Source organism: Chroicocephalus ridibundus, chromosome Z (genome assembly GCF_963924245.1).
Source record: "Chroicocephalus ridibundus chromosome Z, bChrRid1.1, whole genome shotgun sequence".
In the NCBI taxonomy this organism is placed as follows: domain Eukaryota; kingdom Metazoa; phylum Chordata; class Aves; order Charadriiformes; family Laridae; genus Chroicocephalus; species Chroicocephalus ridibundus.
The window spans coordinates 1,789,785-1,806,992 of NC_086316.1; the positions used below are offsets into that span (position 1 = coordinate 1,789,785).

At 37.2% G+C, this 17,208-nt stretch overlaps 1 protein-coding gene across 5 annotated transcripts in view; it reads right to left on the reverse strand.

Annotated features, from left to right (window-relative positions):
* The window catches only part of SLF1 (SMC5-SMC6 complex localization factor 1), a 43,438-nt gene that overhangs the window by 24,270 nt on the left and 1,960 nt on the right, over positions 1 to 17,208 (reverse strand). The window contains exons 1-7 of one of the 5 annotated variants that reach the window (XM_063319287.1): positions 15,815 to 15,917; positions 14,200 to 14,602; positions 13,372 to 13,531; positions 8,497 to 8,628; positions 7,025 to 7,078; positions 1,835 to 1,993; positions 1,091 to 1,257 (exon numbers count right to left, since the gene is read on the reverse strand). In XM_063319287.1, the coding sequence (XP_063175357.1) occupies positions 1,091 to 1,257; positions 1,835 to 1,993; positions 7,025 to 7,078; positions 8,497 to 8,628; positions 13,372 to 13,440 (581 nt within the window). In that variant the 5' untranslated portion in view covers positions 13,441 to 13,531; positions 14,200 to 14,602; positions 15,815 to 15,917. The other 4 variants (XM_063319285.1, XM_063319289.1, XM_063319288.1 and 1 more) reach the window with 4 other exon arrangements.

Sequence of the window (17,208 nt, forward strand, 5' to 3'; positions counted from 1 at the left end):
TTGAAACGTCCTACAAACTTTAGTTCAGATAACAGTTCACACACACTATTTGACAGCACTACAGCTTGTGATCAAGTCTAACAATCGTCTAACATGATGGAGAAAATTTTGAAGTAAAGGGCGAACATGTTTTTTTGGCTAGAATTTTGAGTACTGAAACCACCAGGTATACAACCGCTGGCTATTCGCTTTCTGCCGGTGAGTGCTAAAAGACAAAATACTTTATATAAATTCTCTTCCATTCCATGTTACATGTTTCTAATAAAAACTATTAAATGCCCAATTACAGTGATTCAAGTAGTGATCCTATGCCCTTCAAGACTACAGACAAGCTTACAATCATATACATTCATATATCTGTAATCACGGTTGTATCAAAGTATTTAAAGCTGGTCTAGTGGGAGGTGTCCCTGCCCAGGGCAGGGGGGTTGGAACTAGATGATCTTTAAGGTCTCTTCCAACCCGAACCATTCTGTGATTCTATAATTCTATGACAGTAATAAGAAGAGGTTCAGTTTCTCTTCCAAATGAATGGAAGAATTAATTTCTACTCATGTAAACTAAAAAAAAATGAGTTCTCAAGCTAAAGCGTAGCCTAAATACCCAAATGCTCCCATGTATTGAGTCTTGTATTTGCAGATGCATAGGATATAATAAGACTTCCTGAACTAGATGGTAAAGTTTATGATTAAAATCAAAATATAACATGAAGCTTCATGTTTGTAAGATATGACTGGAATTTGCTTTGTAACTACAGATATGTGTGTGTGTGTGTGAGAACAGCAATAACACATAATTATTATAATTTGTGGAAAGCTTAAAAAAATAAAATAAATCATTTTTAAAAAAGGAAGGAGGACAAGAACATGTACATTTTTTCCTTTCCAAAAAAACATCCTCTGTCTGTGAGCCAACACTTACTGAAACATAAACTGAAAGGTCCAAATGTCAGTTACAATTCTAGACCTTCACATACAGATAACTTGTTCTGGTGAAAATGCGACTTTGATACAAGAGAATTCTGACCCTCCTCCCTGCATTTGGAACACCTCATTACTCTTATGAGTAACACCTCATTAAACTTTCTTACCTTACAAGCATCTCTATCAAGGACCATGTACCTTTCTTACAGATAGGACACTGAAGAAGATCCAAATAATACTTTAACATAGACGAGGACTTCCAAGGAGGATCACGTTGGAGAACAAGGTACAAAGTGTGATGAAGTTTAGCATAAAATATTGCATCGCTGTTTCCCTGTAATAAAATGAGAACACAATATTGGCTCCATACTGGCCAAAGATCCATAATCACTAAGAGTTTATATACTTTCTTTATTCCTTACAATCCCAAGTGACTAAATTTAATCAGTGAAGTAACATGCAATCTAATGCATAACTACAAGCAGCAAAATTCAGAGTTTACAAAAAACAGGAAGGAAACAAGGAGAGTTTGCTCTAGTGGGATATTCCAGCTGAATGCATCACCGCTTAGAACAAACCTTCTTCTCAATTGAGCTCTCTATCTGTGGTCTACTAGTTTAAAAAAACCAATAAACCACAAAAGTGCTGTTTCTAAAAGCAACGAAAAGAAATTATGGGGCAATTCTTCCACAATATTTAGAGCACTACATTCATGTGGCTTGTAAATAAATAATAATTTAAAAAATCCACACATATTAAATTCTTCCCTTTTTAACACAAAAACGTTGGTGAACACAAAGTGAAGGGTGAATACATCTCTAAAAAACACTAAATACAATGTCAGAAGGAAAGATCATAATACTTCCATTTCTTGCTTTAATATTTATAACACTTTAGTCTTCATCTCTCACCAATAGCACATGTTCTAGAAGAGAATGAAGAAGTTGCACGGGAGGTGTAGAGCACCCTTGACCAGCAGCAAGTTCTGTGATTACATCAAGAAATAAATACTCCTCCAGTAATCCTTCAAGCATATACCATGTGCCTCTGGACAGGTTAGTATTTTTAACCTAGGAATGAGATATCTTTGTAAGTAAAAGAACAGCTTAATTAAAAAAAAAAAAAAAAACCAAAAACAAAACTAAAAAACTTCCAAGAACTAACAAGCAATCTCTAAGTAAAATGTTGATAATATAATAAAACAGGGAGATTATGAATTATACCAGAAATATTACTTATTGCTTCATACAATAAGCTGCTGTCATCTAGAAAGCCTTTCACTCTTACTGAACTGGGCTTTCATTAAAAAGATAGTAGGTTTCAGAACGTGCTTCTCTTCTGAGAAGATCTGAATACATCTACTCTTTTAAAAAACAAATGACAATTCACACACTCAATGACTTCTCTATAATTTATTCTGGAAAGGTATGCAAAGGAGTGTTAATATTTCCTACAGTGCACAGTACATCCCACACTATATGACTGGAGCAGTAAGATAATTAGTACCACTGAATAGCTAAAAAAAATTAAGAGAAAAATGTAAAATCATGAAATATATCATTTACGGGTACACATTATAAAACCATAAACCATGTAACTGTTTTATCTCCCTAGTTCTCCTATTCCCACATAGCACGTCAGACAAGCAGCTAATGCTACAGATAACACAGGTATTGATCCCAGTGGATTTCAAAGCTCTGAAGGTCTTAATGGCACAGGGCTTCCTTATTCTCTGCCGTTCATGACAGCAAAACTTAACTTTGCAAGCTTTCAGAGCACCCAGAAGAATCTAATGGCTTTCATGAAATGCCATATCTCCCCTGCAATTTCCCCGTTATTGTCTGTACTCTCAGCTTTCCAAACCTTTCTTTTCAACAGATTAATGATATAAAGGAGGAACTACCGAAGATCTCAGACACATTGCTATTTACACCTTTCCTCTAGTCCAGCTTCCAGCCAAAGCTAAGATGCACAAACCAGTTGCAACCATACAGCTAACTGAAGCACAGCTTCCCTCTGCCTTACAACTTCTGTTTTGAAATACAGCTATTTTGTTAGACCACACAGCCTGAGGCTCTGGTAAATTCAAAGAAATTAGGATAGGGAATCACAACTGAGACAAGCAGAGTCAGGAAGATCACTGATTGGACTGCTGGGAATTAAACCGTTACATAAAGTTATTATTACTTCAGCCCCTAACAACTTGTAGACCTTAGGATCTCTGCCAAAAAACCCGCCTCCTACTGTACATCAGATAAAGCTACTCAAGACATCCTACCAAATAATTTAAATTTTAAACTAATTTTAAACCAATACAGACTTCAAGTCCAATTGCAGTTTTGAGGTTGACGGTGTACGCTGCTATTAGCAAGACAGTTTCCAAAAATGTTTCAGTAATAAACTAAAATCATTAGGACGTCAGCTAAAACCTGAAAAAACTTCTGAAAGAAATGGTAATCATAGTTAAATCACAGCTAAAGTCACAGCGAATGAGCTCCACCTTAGCATTAGATATTTAGTTTCTCTGCAAATGTTTCATTTCTCAGATTCCTAATGTATGCTGTTGTTACATTAACAATAAATAAAGCTGCTCATCTAGACAATTTTCGTTTAATCAAGTCTTTGTGCATCTGGCATTTGCAACTTGCATTTATTTCAATTTTCTCATTCACACATGCACCATTAAAATCTTCACATTATTTCCTTTGGAAATAATAGTTGCATTCATACTTTTGTAATGTTAATTATATGCAAACGGCACATCTAAAGAGCAATCACAAACTGTTTAATAGCAGTCAAAGAACAACTTCTCTGTCGCCTCGATTTAAGATGTGTGAAGATGACTCAGTACACTGTGCATGTACAAGCATGTTGCTGCTGGCCCTCATCTGGTGATCGTACTAGCGTCCATCTTTCTATACTGTGATTGAAACATGTATCTCTTGAAATTTCTGGCACTGGAAGAAAGAGCAAAACTGGATGCATTATTTGGAAAGTACACTGAAACAAAGCTGTTTTGGGAAAGTGTGAGGCCTTTGGCATTACACTTACAATAAGGAGTAAGTAGAGAACCGGCTTTCAGCTTATTTCTAAAGGGTAAGGCAGGATGATAGAAAACTGAGGTGATGAACTTTTTTCAATATCAAGAGACAGCTGCTGTAGGGCCTTAATAGTCAATAAGCTGTACAAACCTGCACTGGCTTACGGTCTGGCTGATGAGAAACTAGCAGTTTCTGGTGAAGTGCTGCTGGTACAACCATTAAAACTTTGAGCAGAAACAAATGAAAAAATGAAGGTTTGCTGACGATAAGTTGTGTTTTATACAGCGTAATGTGGAAGAGAAGCTGACAAAAGAGCAATAAATATTTTAGGGAGGATGATAGATAACAGAACACTTACATGAGTTAAGCCTTCCTAGCACATGCAAACTGAGATGACTGAATACAGCATGTGGTTCTAAACTGTTAATTTAGTTTGTAGGTTTCATTTTACTTTACTAGTATTACTGGAAACGTTTATTGGAGCTGTTTTTAAAAGCCATTAATAGACTGCCTATATCAGTCACATATCAGATGCAAAGGCTAGCAATGGATATTCCACAAAGCAATAGAAGACAGTGGCAGGTCATGTATAACTAAAGTATTAGAATTTAGCCTAAAATTTCCAAACAAAAAATTGTATTAAGAGCTCAGAATAACAATTTCAGCTTACACATGTTAAAAAAGCTAAAGGAATTTTTCCCATAAATTCAATAAACTAAATATTAACCTTAAATTTCAATGCAAATCTGTTCAGTAACTCAACTGCGCACAGCGTTTTGCCCATTAATGCTACTGCTGGACAATGACAAAAGCTCATCTTTTAAATACATTTTTCTCCTCCCTACCTTATTGTGTCAATAGAAAGAAATCAGAAAAAAAGAGATTTCTGAGACAGAAAGAAAAGCCTGAGAGCTCGTTTTGTCAGACTGGGAGCTCATTTATGTTCCAAGTAACTATTTATGTAGTACGGCTCATGAAGATACCAAATATTCAGCTACCGAGAAATACGAAAAAGCTAATAGGTATTAAGTGCTTCCCATTTTAACTTTTAAATAATACAAGTTACCATATAAACTACAGTAGCTCATATCTACTACATATAATGCTTTTTAAGTAGTTAGAGGTAATGTTTCAACATTATTTAAAGATTTATTCTTAGTGTTATAGATAGAAAAGGGAAAATTTTGAAGTATTTATTTACTTAGGATATGACAAAGACTTAATAAAACCTGTTGCTGACTTGTACCTGATTTATGGCATACATTTGCCTTAATAGAACGAAAAATGAGAAATTAACTAAATAGTACAAAAAAAAGAAATTAAGTCAAAGTAATTATGAAAACAGGACTGGAAAACATAATGTTCTACTTGCAATCTGTGCTTCAGTACACTCTACAACCCTCATGATGGTGTTTAAGGCTTACATTGTAAGAACAACTACTCTTTCTTCCTAAAGTGAGATAAGCTTCAGCTAAAGTCTGACCCCACTAGCAAAAACACGTGCACTGCAAAAATGTTTTGTATGTTTTCTCTTTACTGCTACTGCAATACAGTCCATTTACCCGGACTTCGGTAAGGCCTTTGAAAGGGTCCCTCACAACATCCTTCTCTCTGAATTGGAGAGGTATGGATTTGATGGGTGGACCGTCCAGTGGATGAGGACCCAGTTGGATGATCACATCCAGATGGTAGTGGTCAACGGCTCAACGTCCACTTGGAGATCAGTGACGAGTGGTGTCCCTCAGGGGTCTGTACTGGGACCAGTACTGTGCAGTATCTTCACCTTCACATGGACAGTGGGATCGAGGGCACCCTTGGCAAATTTGTAGATGACACCAAGCTGAGTGGTGCAGTGACATGCCTGAGGGATGGGACACCACCCAGAGGGACCTGGACAGGCTCAAGAAGTGGGCACGTGTGAACCTCATGAGGTTCACCAAAGTCTAGTGCAGGGTCCTGCACCTGGGTTGGGGCAACTCCCAGTATCGATACAAACTGGGGGATGAAGGGATTGAGAGCAGCCCTGCCAAGAAGGTCTTGGTGTGCCGGGGGATGAAAAGTTGGACATGAGCCAGCAACATGCACTCACAGCCCAGAAGGCCAACCGTATCCTGGGCTGCTTCAAAAGAAGCGTGCCCAGCAGGGTGAGGGAAGGGTTTCTATCCCTCTGCTCCACACTGGTGAGACCCCACCTGGAGTATTGTGAACAGTTCTGGAGCCCTCAGCACAGGAGAGACATCAACCTTTTGGGAGTGGGTCCAGAGGAGGCCACAAAAAACAATCAGAGGGCTGGAGCCCCTCTGCTGTGAGGACAGGCTGAGAGAGCTGGGGGGGTTCAGCCTGGAGAAGAGAAGGCTCTGGGGAGACTTTATAGCACCTGAAGGGGGCCTACAAGAAAGATGGTGCTAAACTTTTTAGTAGGGCCTGATGCAATAGGACGAGGGGGTAATCGCTTTAAACTAACAGAGGGGAAATTTAGATGAGATATTGGGAAGAAATTCTTTGCTGTGAGGGTGGTGAGCCCCTGGCCCAGGTTGCCCAGAGAAGCTCTGGCTGCCCCATCCCTGGAGGGGTTCATCCCTGGAGGTCCAGCCCTGGCTGGATGGGGCTTGGAGCAACCTGTTCTCCTTGAAGATGTCCCTGCTCATTGCAAGGGGGTTGGACTGGGTGACTTTTAAAGGTGTCTTCCAACCCAAACTATTCTATGATTCTATGATTCATTGCATAAATACAGTGCTTGAATAATTTAAGATGCTCTAAATCACATTAGGGCATTTTTGCCGCTTTTCTTCTAACACTAACAGGTAAAGTTCTCTTAATGAGCAGGATTAAAGAGTTTCTTTGTAATAAAGTGGACAGTACTGAAAGCATTGTAAGAATGAACAAAATTCAGAGTATTTGAATAATGCTCTTTAGCTCTTCAATAATTTTATGAGGTTTTGATAACATAAATATTTTAAAATGTTTCTTCCAATAGCTAATTTCACAAATAAATGTGTTTGCCTAACTTCGTAATAAAATTCCATGTATGCAATGTGCCCTCTTTGTGAGAATCCTTACCTCTGGATTGCATTTATTCAGCTGGTCTTTTTGAACAAGCCTGTGCTTAACGGCCTGTAAAACAGGATAAAGTCAACCCACACATTAGAGACCAATAAACATATTCAACAAACACTGTATAAAACCCCAAAATGGCAACTTTTGTTAAACACAGTTCAAGCAAAACATTCAACCTAGCAATCTACTTATATGTATCTTTTTAGTATTTGGATGGCAAAATTATGAAATAGAGGATTAGAGACGTAAAAGGAAAATAATAAAGGCCATTTTTCTCCCCAGTTTTCCTGTTATTCTCTGCTTCTTGTTTATGTGGTTGCTACATAAGGACAGCTTTACTAGATTTGGTCCGCTTAACCACATTAAAAAATATTGTGTCTTCTGTTTTTCTATGGCAAAATTCAAACTTTGAATTCCTCTTGCAAGTTACCGATAATGTGAAGATATGGCATTAAGTGCAAAGATTTATTGCTGTATTTATTATGTCAGAGTGTTACAATCCTACTAACATATGCTACCAAAAAAGTCTTTTAGGAGAGATTTTCTTTAGGACTATGATTGCTCCATCTGCACGTAATAGTTTGAGGGAAAGATAATCTGATAAGAAGTGCACTTGTGTGTTGTATACATCAAAAGTCAAAGACGCATTTATGTTTTAAAGGGCTGGAGGGTATAGTCCTGATGAAATGTCACTGATAAAAGGTGTAGCATTTGAAGGTGTATAGAGTGTATAGAAGACAGCATGAGTCTTCTATATCTGTTAATCTCATCTGAAAATTGTGCAAATTGAGGACTTAAAAATTCTAAGAACTTAATATACATGGAGGACTTGATTTTGTAGTTACAAAATCATATAGTGCTTCATGTAAGCAAGCTCCTACAAAAATACTTACACACCATCATCTTCGTCACTGTATCTTACAGACATAATATATCCTAACTCAAAGTAATTAACTGTTTTTCTACATATGAAATAATGTTTTCCATTATTCACGTAGCATATTTATCAGGATTAGATATGTGACAACATTAAAACAAAGAGTACATTTAGCCTATTTTTTACTTGTGATAAAAATCATTCATATGAATCAACAAAATACTGGCTTTAGGATATGGTTAGTCTAATTCATATGCAATTCAGCCAGATAACAGGAAAGTCATAGAAACACTGTAATCCAATGACATTTTGTTGAACAATATTAGCTACTACCTCTCGCATGTATTACACCAAGATTTCAAGTAGTCCACCATGTCTTCCACACACCCATGCCTAACAATTACCACTACTAAATTATTTTTTAGCTAATGGTAGATGTAGGAAATATGTGATTATTAAACGGGTTAAAAGGCATCATTACTATTTTAAAAGATGTTAAAATACCTACTTTATGAGCTCAATACCATAATGAAAGATAAATTTAATACTATACATGTTATAGTTTATGCTAAGAAAGTATTAACTGATTGTTACTTACCGCAGCAAAATACATATGTTTTATAACAGCACTTTTCATTGTGGCAAGCTGCATGTTAGACATGATTTGGTTGGTTTCTTGTGCAGCCAGGAAACGGTTCATTTGGGTATCTTCAGTATTTTGTATCTCACTCTGTGCAGAACAAACAAATACCCTGGTTTTTAGTTTCAAAGCCAAGGCTCTAAAACAACTTTTATGTGCTAACTCTTTCTATATAATCTATTGTAAACCCTTGTGTGCATATGCATGCTTATGTAATTGTTCAAGGGTCTACATTATGCGCCAGACAAACAGCTGGTGGGTGGTTTGGAAACAAACCACTGAGGTTACAGAAAGCTTTAGCATAGGAATTATCAATGTAAGTTTCCCCATAATTATTTTTCCTGACTTTAACTCTGACAACTCTGACCCAATCCCTGTGGTTGAAATAAGAGCTGGGTTTCCATAATGGAGTCACTCTTTGGACTTTTCAAAATCTAAACCCAAAGCCCACAACTTTTCAACCAGTCAAAAATGTAGTAAGGATTTTTCAAGACCTATTTTCACCAATTTGACTATAACCATGCATTTATTTTATAAAGGCCACTACAATGAAATCTTTCCAGCTCTTGCATATAAGCCTGAAATAAACCAGTAATTTAAGAATTAGAAGTTCCTTTTTTCTTTTTAGTAATTTATTCTCTAAGTCTACCTATCGTTTCCAGCTATTTCTTCAGCACAGGGAATGAGGAAATCTTTCTCAAACTGGCTTTCAACTCATTCTGAAAAGACTTGCAGTGAAGCCACAAAATAATTTTTGTTAGCAAAAAATAACTACAAAAAAATTAAAAGTTATTTCACGATACAAGAACAACAAATTTCAGTAGAGTTTCAACATATGCTTTTCATCAAAGATACAAAGACTAACAATAAAATACCATCTTTGTTTTAGGCAAATAAACATATAACTACAAAACCAGCCTCCTCCTGCAGAGTGATGAGTTAAGAACATAGATACAAATGAAGTGTTCCACTTGATGACAGCATCTACAGCCATTTTTTATTGGGAGCAGGCGCGGAAGGCTTGAGGTAGCTTGCCTTCTAATTCAAACACCTAATTCTGATGGGTGAATCAAGTACGGGAAACACAGGAAATAACAGTAGGGAAAGAAACACAGTAGTGCATGCAATGACAAGATGCAAGCTATGAACAGTTCATACTTCTAAGTTTTCAAGGCAAAGTTTCAAACATTGCAGATGTTTCATCCTGTTTTCAGATTTTCCCTTAGATGTACAATTCAACCCAAAAGTATTTGGCACGTGCATAACTATTTCTAAACAAATACTGAGTTTTTTGCATGTTATAGAAGAGAGTCAAGTATTTTAGGTAACTTGAAAAGAGCTCTAAATAGCTGTAGATAGCCAGGGATAACTGAACTCTGATGCATTAATTAGTCTTTGCTTCTTGTGGCACTTTCTACACATTATTTTCAGCATGCTTATAAAAATACTTGTATTCAAAGAATTTATAGCACCATCTTGGCAAAAATTCATGAATGCCAGCATGCATCCAACAAAGCATTTAAAGTCTCAGTTTAAGTATGAGACTAGCTCCCTAAAATCACGCATGTGTTTTAATATCTTGAACAAATAAATCTGACACGTTTTAGGATCAAATCATTAATGACAATCCCACAGAGTATTTTAACACTAGAGTTATGAGGTTGAGATTATAAGAACAGATAGTGAGATATAAAGATGAAGCAAAGACACGGTTAAAAAAAAAAATCACAGCAAGAATAGCCTGAACATCAGTGCAGTTCCACTGAAAAAAAGACTACAATACTGCTTTGCCAGATTCAGCATCTAGACATATAATGTGGGTGTTTAGGGGAGGAAGAGGGGTATTTATTTTTGCTAGAAGTAGCAGTCAAATAGCAGGACTACAAATTTACAAAGTTGCAACGTTCTAATGAATTATGTGCCAAGTACTTCTGGGAGGGAGAGAAAAGAGCATGTCCATAACATTCTTTGATAAAGCCTAATACACTTGGACAAGTGTTGTGATTTGATTGCCTATGTTTTATTCTTTTCCCTTTTAGAGACTAGGAGCCTTGGCAGTTTTCCGAGTTCTTTAGATGCATTTAAATAGAAAGCTAATGCTCTCTTGGCCTCTGAGGTGAGTTACTTTAATGAAATCTAAGAAAAAAAGATACGTGCAAGTTAATGGACTGGTTAAGATGGAAACCCGTTATCTCACCTGGGAGGAATTCAGGGTGCATAGCAAGAAACACTTCTCATAGAGATCAATAAAAGGTGAAGTAGCCATAAAAACTGGACATTCATTCCTCTATTAAATGTAAATGTCTATCTTCGCTGAAAGGTGTAACACAGAACAGTTTCCCTGAGCAAGTTTCATTAAGAGAATAAGCACTAGACTGAGATCCCATGTTGATGTGTGTTTTACTCAGGGTGTAAACATTAAGACCTTTCAACTCTTCTCACCCTTTTGTAACAGCTCTACTGCTCATTGAAACAGGAAGGAAAAGCATATGCTGAGGAATCCAAAGGGTATTTTCCAAATAGGTTATTCCTAGTAACAAATACAGTTTTAGCTCCTACTTGCTTGCAAAGGTAGTATTTTCAATTAGCAGTTGACTAAAATAATCCCACGGTCCTAGGAACTATCAGACTAAAAGAATCTTCTGAGGCCTTTGAGTAATTCCAGGTCAAAATGGTAAGAAGTTCTGAATACTGCATCTGCGTCAATGGTGAACAGTGCATCTGGTAAGCAAACGACTATGGATCATGGGGCATCTTTCTCTTTTTCAAGGAAAAGAGTAGGGAAAAAATTCTAGTTCTAGTGAATTCTGCACATACAAGAAAATTCATTGAACAGTGACATGTCCCCTCATAGCTCAGATGGAAATATGAAAGAGAAACAAGCTGTTTTTTCTTGTTCAGCCTTAACTTTTGCATCACGGTAAATTTAACTCCTGATCCAATTTTGGAGCTGAATGGTAAACCTAACACTCTGAACTATTTGTTATCGCACTGGATGCTTCATCTGGCTTAGCCATGCCAACTGATGACTTTCAGCATGGCATCTCTCTTCAAATAAGGTCCATCCAGCTCCTCATGTCTTAGTGGATATGATGATGCACTGTCTCATGCTCTAGTTTAGTTAACAGAAGAAAGCTATTATAGGGACTTCGGAGAATCCTCTTCTACCAACCCAGAAATACAGAGCTTGCATTCTCAAGAATTTAACACTTTTGACTAGTAAAAAAGAAGTTTTGTCATGAATCACAACAGGTTTTCTAACATGGAAAGAGACAAAATTGAGTCTAGTCTTTGCACGTGTGAGCATCATGTGATTTGAGTTGAAAGGACTCATTAACATTTTCTGAAATGCAGACAGTTACGTACCTCCTGACTCCAAGGATGAGAGTTCTGCACATTGAGAAGCATTACAGTGTATAAACTGTTGGTATATGAGACATTCTTAACAAGTCCTCTTGGCATGCTAGCCTATCCTCATAGAGTTGCTGGTTGGTTATACAATCCTTTAGTCTAAACTAATTTTGTTTAATTTTGTCCAAAAGTGGTGATCTCTCTACAGTAATGGAGAATTAAAGGTATGCTCAGATAGCAGTTTGCACAACCATTTTAGGAAATTGTAATCCTTGCAGCATCAATCTCAGTGCATTGACTGAAAAGGGAATATAGGTGACCAGCTTACATTACATTCCTAGAACAGAAATAGTCTAAGTGAATGTTCTTTGCCCAGTATGCCATTCCCTTACAAAATCCGTATTGCAATCACCAGTTCTTCCCAGCCATGAAGGACTGACAGCAAACTGATTTGGAATTAAGAATCTGCATCTTAACAAAATAATCACCAGACTATTTTACCACAGTCTATCTATCAGATTATGAAAAAAAAAAAAGTAGAATAATTGGGGTCAGTTGACAAAAGAAGTGATTACCTTGATCTTGAAGCGTGAAGATACCATTACAATACAGCTTAACAATGTTTGCCAAACCCAATTAAAAAGATATATATATTCAGATACACAGGTAGACAGATAGATAGAATCACATTTGAAATCCTTACCAAAATAAAGAGAATATAAATGAAAAATTAATTTTTTTTTCTTGGTATTTTGTGAATAACTGTTTAGTTGATGGTCACCTACGCTGGAACTTCCTCATGCAGCCTAATTATTTTTTCCAGTAATAGTAGCACAAAGCAGGAGCCAAGAAAGAACAAACATAGAGAGAAAAAGAAATAATGTACGCTTCCTCGGTATTATTTCTTTAGATCTGAAACAGAACACCCCTTTCGGAAAGATAATTTTTCTATTACAGAATCACAGAGTAGTTGAAGATGTAGGGGATTTCTGGAAGTCATCTGGTCCAAACACCCAGCCCAAGGAAGGCCATGTAAAGCCAGTTACCCAGGACCGTGCCTGGACAGCTTTTGAATATCTCCAAGAACGGAGACTCCACAGCCTCTTTGTGCAACCTGTTCCAGTGCTCCATCACCCTCAGAGTGAAAAAAAAAAATCCCAAACTTTCAGACAGAACCTCCTGTGCTTCAGTTTGCACCCATTGCTTCTTGTCCTGTCACAGAGCATCACTGACAACAGCCTGGCTCTGTCTTCTTTGCACCCTCCCTCCAGGTATTTATATACATTCACAAGCCTTCTCTTCTCTTCGATAAACAGTCCCAGCATCAGAAATTTGTGTTACCTTTAATCAAATTATAAAACATTCAGGCTGATCATTTCCCCCTCTATTATTAATGCTGCATTATTTACAGTAACCAGTAAACCTGCCATAAAAGGCTAACAATTAAAAACTAATTTTAGATACATTTTTTAATGTACTTACCCCAAAAAGATAATCTCCTATATATTGCACAGTGTAGTATGGAGCTTCAGAAAATTTTTTGTTTTGCATAGGAAAAATTTCTTTGTTGATGAATATATGAGTTATAGTGCACTCTGCATTTTGAGATGAACATATGGTTGCCTTTCCAGCTTGAAGAACTCTAAATAAACATATTTAGAAAGATGTATTAACTGTATTATATTAATACTGCCTAAAGCTACATTATCATCCACAAAATACAAGCATGCAAGTAAGAGAGAATGAGGTTCTAGATGTAAGATTGCCCAACCTTCATTAGGAGAATAAAAGGGCATTTAATAACCCACTTAATAAGACATCCTTCTCTCCACAATTTAACACTATTAATTAAAATCTACGTACACCTCCTACATATCTGATAGAAAGCTTTACCTGTGTACTTTTTCAAAGATCAAAATTTTTTGACAGCAGCTGTAATTTATTGCATTATGTCCCCCAAAATGATGATGGTCTTTCAATTAAGTTTTGCAATAAATTAAGTGGTTTACCAAAAGTTTTCATAATGCAAATACACTTTTTAACTTCATTTTGGAGTCTTTCACAGCATTTGGTGCTGTCCAATATCATACGCAGAAAACAGATCTGCTTGTCTTTGGGACACCATTACATGTAAGAGTCTCCCAAGAAGTAATTTTCTGAGTTGTCTTGTTGCAACTATTCCTATTTTTTATAAAAGATGCCAGGCAAAAAAACAGGGGAAGAAACAAGGTCTTTTGACATGCTGGATATGTTTTATTTTTCATAATCCAGGTACGTAAAAAGAAAAGGATGCTGGTCTCACACACTTACCCATCCAACAGTAAAGGCAGGAAAAGCACAGAAGGGGGAAAAAAGGCACAAGTTTTGTAAGTATTAGAGAAAACCCAATCTTTCCCCAAAGTTACAGTGGCCTTTATGACTGAAAACAGTACTTGCTGGAGATAAAAAATATCCACCTTTCAGTGTTTTCTGACTGAGTAAAAGGATCCCCGTGTTGCTATATGGGAAACAGTCTTGAAAAAGACATTCCTTCCACAAAACTGCCCATTCACCTGTCTTGCTGATGTAGTTCCTGTTAAAGGTTATTTCTATTGCGAACACAGAGTTGTGCAAGACAGCATTCCAATAGTGTTATCATGAAGATCTGCATAAGCAGTTTTTACAGAAAAAGAAACAGCATCTTTCACAAGTGTAGCAGGATGAGCGCATCTTTCTGCAAGACAGAACACAGTAAACTCTTCTGCTCAGCCACAAAAATAGCATACTTAGAATGTTTTCAGCTGGCAAAATCAGAAGATGGTAACTTCAGCTACACCTCACTTTGTCTTTATGAACTGCAGATACACAGGCATTCTGTGAGGCAGCATGCAGCCCTGTACCATCATTAACCAAACTGCACTTCCCTTCTTGCCTGTGCATCTGTGGCACACTGAGACCTGAGGAGTAATTAACTGGGATTTCAACAGATAAGGAGAGTAGGACAGTATCTGTGCCTGCAGAGAACGGAAAGCTCTAAAACAGTGTCAGGGGATGTTTGCTTTTACTGCACTACAAGCAAACACGACTTAACATGCTCTGTTTGAGATTAAATGTAGTATTTAAACGACAGAATCCAAATGTGTAGGAACAGTATGGAAAAAAAGAATGCAGTCCCAGAATTAGAATCACAGAATGTGTTGGGTTGGAAGAGACCTCTAAAGGCCATCTATCCCAACCCCCCTGCAGCCAGCAGGGACATCTTTAACTAGATCAGGTTGCTCAGAGCCTCATCCAGCCTGGCCTTGAATGTCCCCAGGGATGGGGCCTCCACCACCTCTCTGGGCAACTTCAGTTGTTTTCCTTTTCTCTGCTTTTCCTTTATTCTTTTGTCCTTTCCCTTCTGAACTACCTGTATTTACATTGTACCAGAAACATCTGATACAGTACAAATCAGGTCTTCAGAACTACAAGAAGCTGTTACAGGGAGGTGAGAAAAAAACCAATCAGGTCAGTCACAGTGTGGCCCACGTCCCTAAGGCACAGTTCACAGCTGGCACAGGCCACCCACCCAAGTGAAATAACGTATCCTGTTCCAGCTACTATTTGAGTGTAACATCGACACCAAATAAAGGATTAACCATAAAAAACATAAGCCAATGTACATTGCTTCATGAAGAAAGTTTCGGTACACAGTTTACTAAGATGCAAACATGAGAATACGTGTTATTTTTGACGGTATACTATAAAGAAAGGAAGAAAATGAGTGGTGTTCAAGATTTAAAGTAATTTTATCATAAAATATATGGAAGTATATTCACAGAAAGTAATTCAGAGTTTGAAGAGCTGTTATGGACCAAATTAACTGGGATGCAAGAAAAAAATGCGTGTGACCACACAATAAGTGTTCCATTGTTCATTATTTAAGCTTTAAGACAATTCCTCCTACCTTCTAATAGCCGCCATTCGTTTATCACCTTCCTTAACAGGGAGGACAACTTTCCATCTGTGGAATGCCCCTGGAGCACTAGTGCGTGTCAGTTCTTCGCGCCATCTTTTAGGTGCAGATTGCCTTTGAGGTGAATAATGGGTGTCTTTTTCAATTTCATATCCCCATTCGTACGTTGTTTCATCAAGCCATCTGCCACTTTCGGCACTATTAATTATGTACTCCTTAGTTAGTATCCACTTTCCTAAAAAGCAAATGAACTGTCAACCACAAAAGATTTTTTGTGCAGACAAATGGCAATCAACTGAAGATCTAATACAAAATTAACTTCGACCTTTCTTGTGCAAATAAAAGCTGGAATTGTAAGTATCATTTTAAAAACTTCTTCCTACTACAAGAGTTCTTCTCTTCACACTTTAAAACCAGAAATCTCTCAATGCCGCTGAAAATGATCACTTTGTTTCCTTTTAAACGATGAAGTACCTTTTTACCCTTTCTAGATAAATACTTGTCTATCTCCTCAAAAATCTGCAAACGGAATTTTTCAGCCTCCCAGATTTTGTTCTTATGACTTCCACAGAACCTTGCTTAACCCTTTATTTTTAATACTATTTGACATTTTTACAAAAGTACTAAAACATAGTAAAATGAAGAAATATTTTACCACCAATTATTATAAAGAGGTGTGAAGGTTTTAGCATGTAAGCTGTTTCTTTTACATACTCTTAATATTACTTGCACTGCAAGTGTAGTGAATACCAATATTAGGGGGACACGGTTTTAGACTTTTGTCTTTCCCCTTTCTTCTTTTCACATCCTTTTCTCTCATCCCTTGGCTCCACCTCCTCCACCTCTCCTCTTTCATCTTCCGCATGTACGCTTTTGATACTCTGTGTAATGATCTTCCCCTTTTTCTCTGTCTCTCTCTTCTTACAGGTTCAGGTCAAGAGCCGTGGTTAGTACCCTGCTCCTGTATTGAAACACTACCTACAGAAGATACTGCAAGAGAAATTGACTTGAATTGTGTGAACCTAATTGGTTTCACAGAACAGCAGGGTTGACTGGCAAAACGTCTCAGTGCAGGAGCACAGATGGTACTTCTACATAACCTAGCATAGGTACCAGTAGACTTATGACTGGAAAAGGTATGCTGTGCACAACCTGTATGTTAAAATCACTTCCATTTCAAAGTTTCCATCTCAAAACTTCTGTCAGCTAGGAAGTCCGCAAAGACTGGCATCCTTGTTAGTATTTCGGATTGCCTCTAGGGAGTTCTAAATGAGTTTAAGCATGATCTTTTAAACTTACTTGGGAAAAACCGCAGCAGGAATGAGCACGCTCTCTCTGCCATCAAGGGCAAGAGCAATGGTTATGCAAAAAGAGCACCTCTTCCA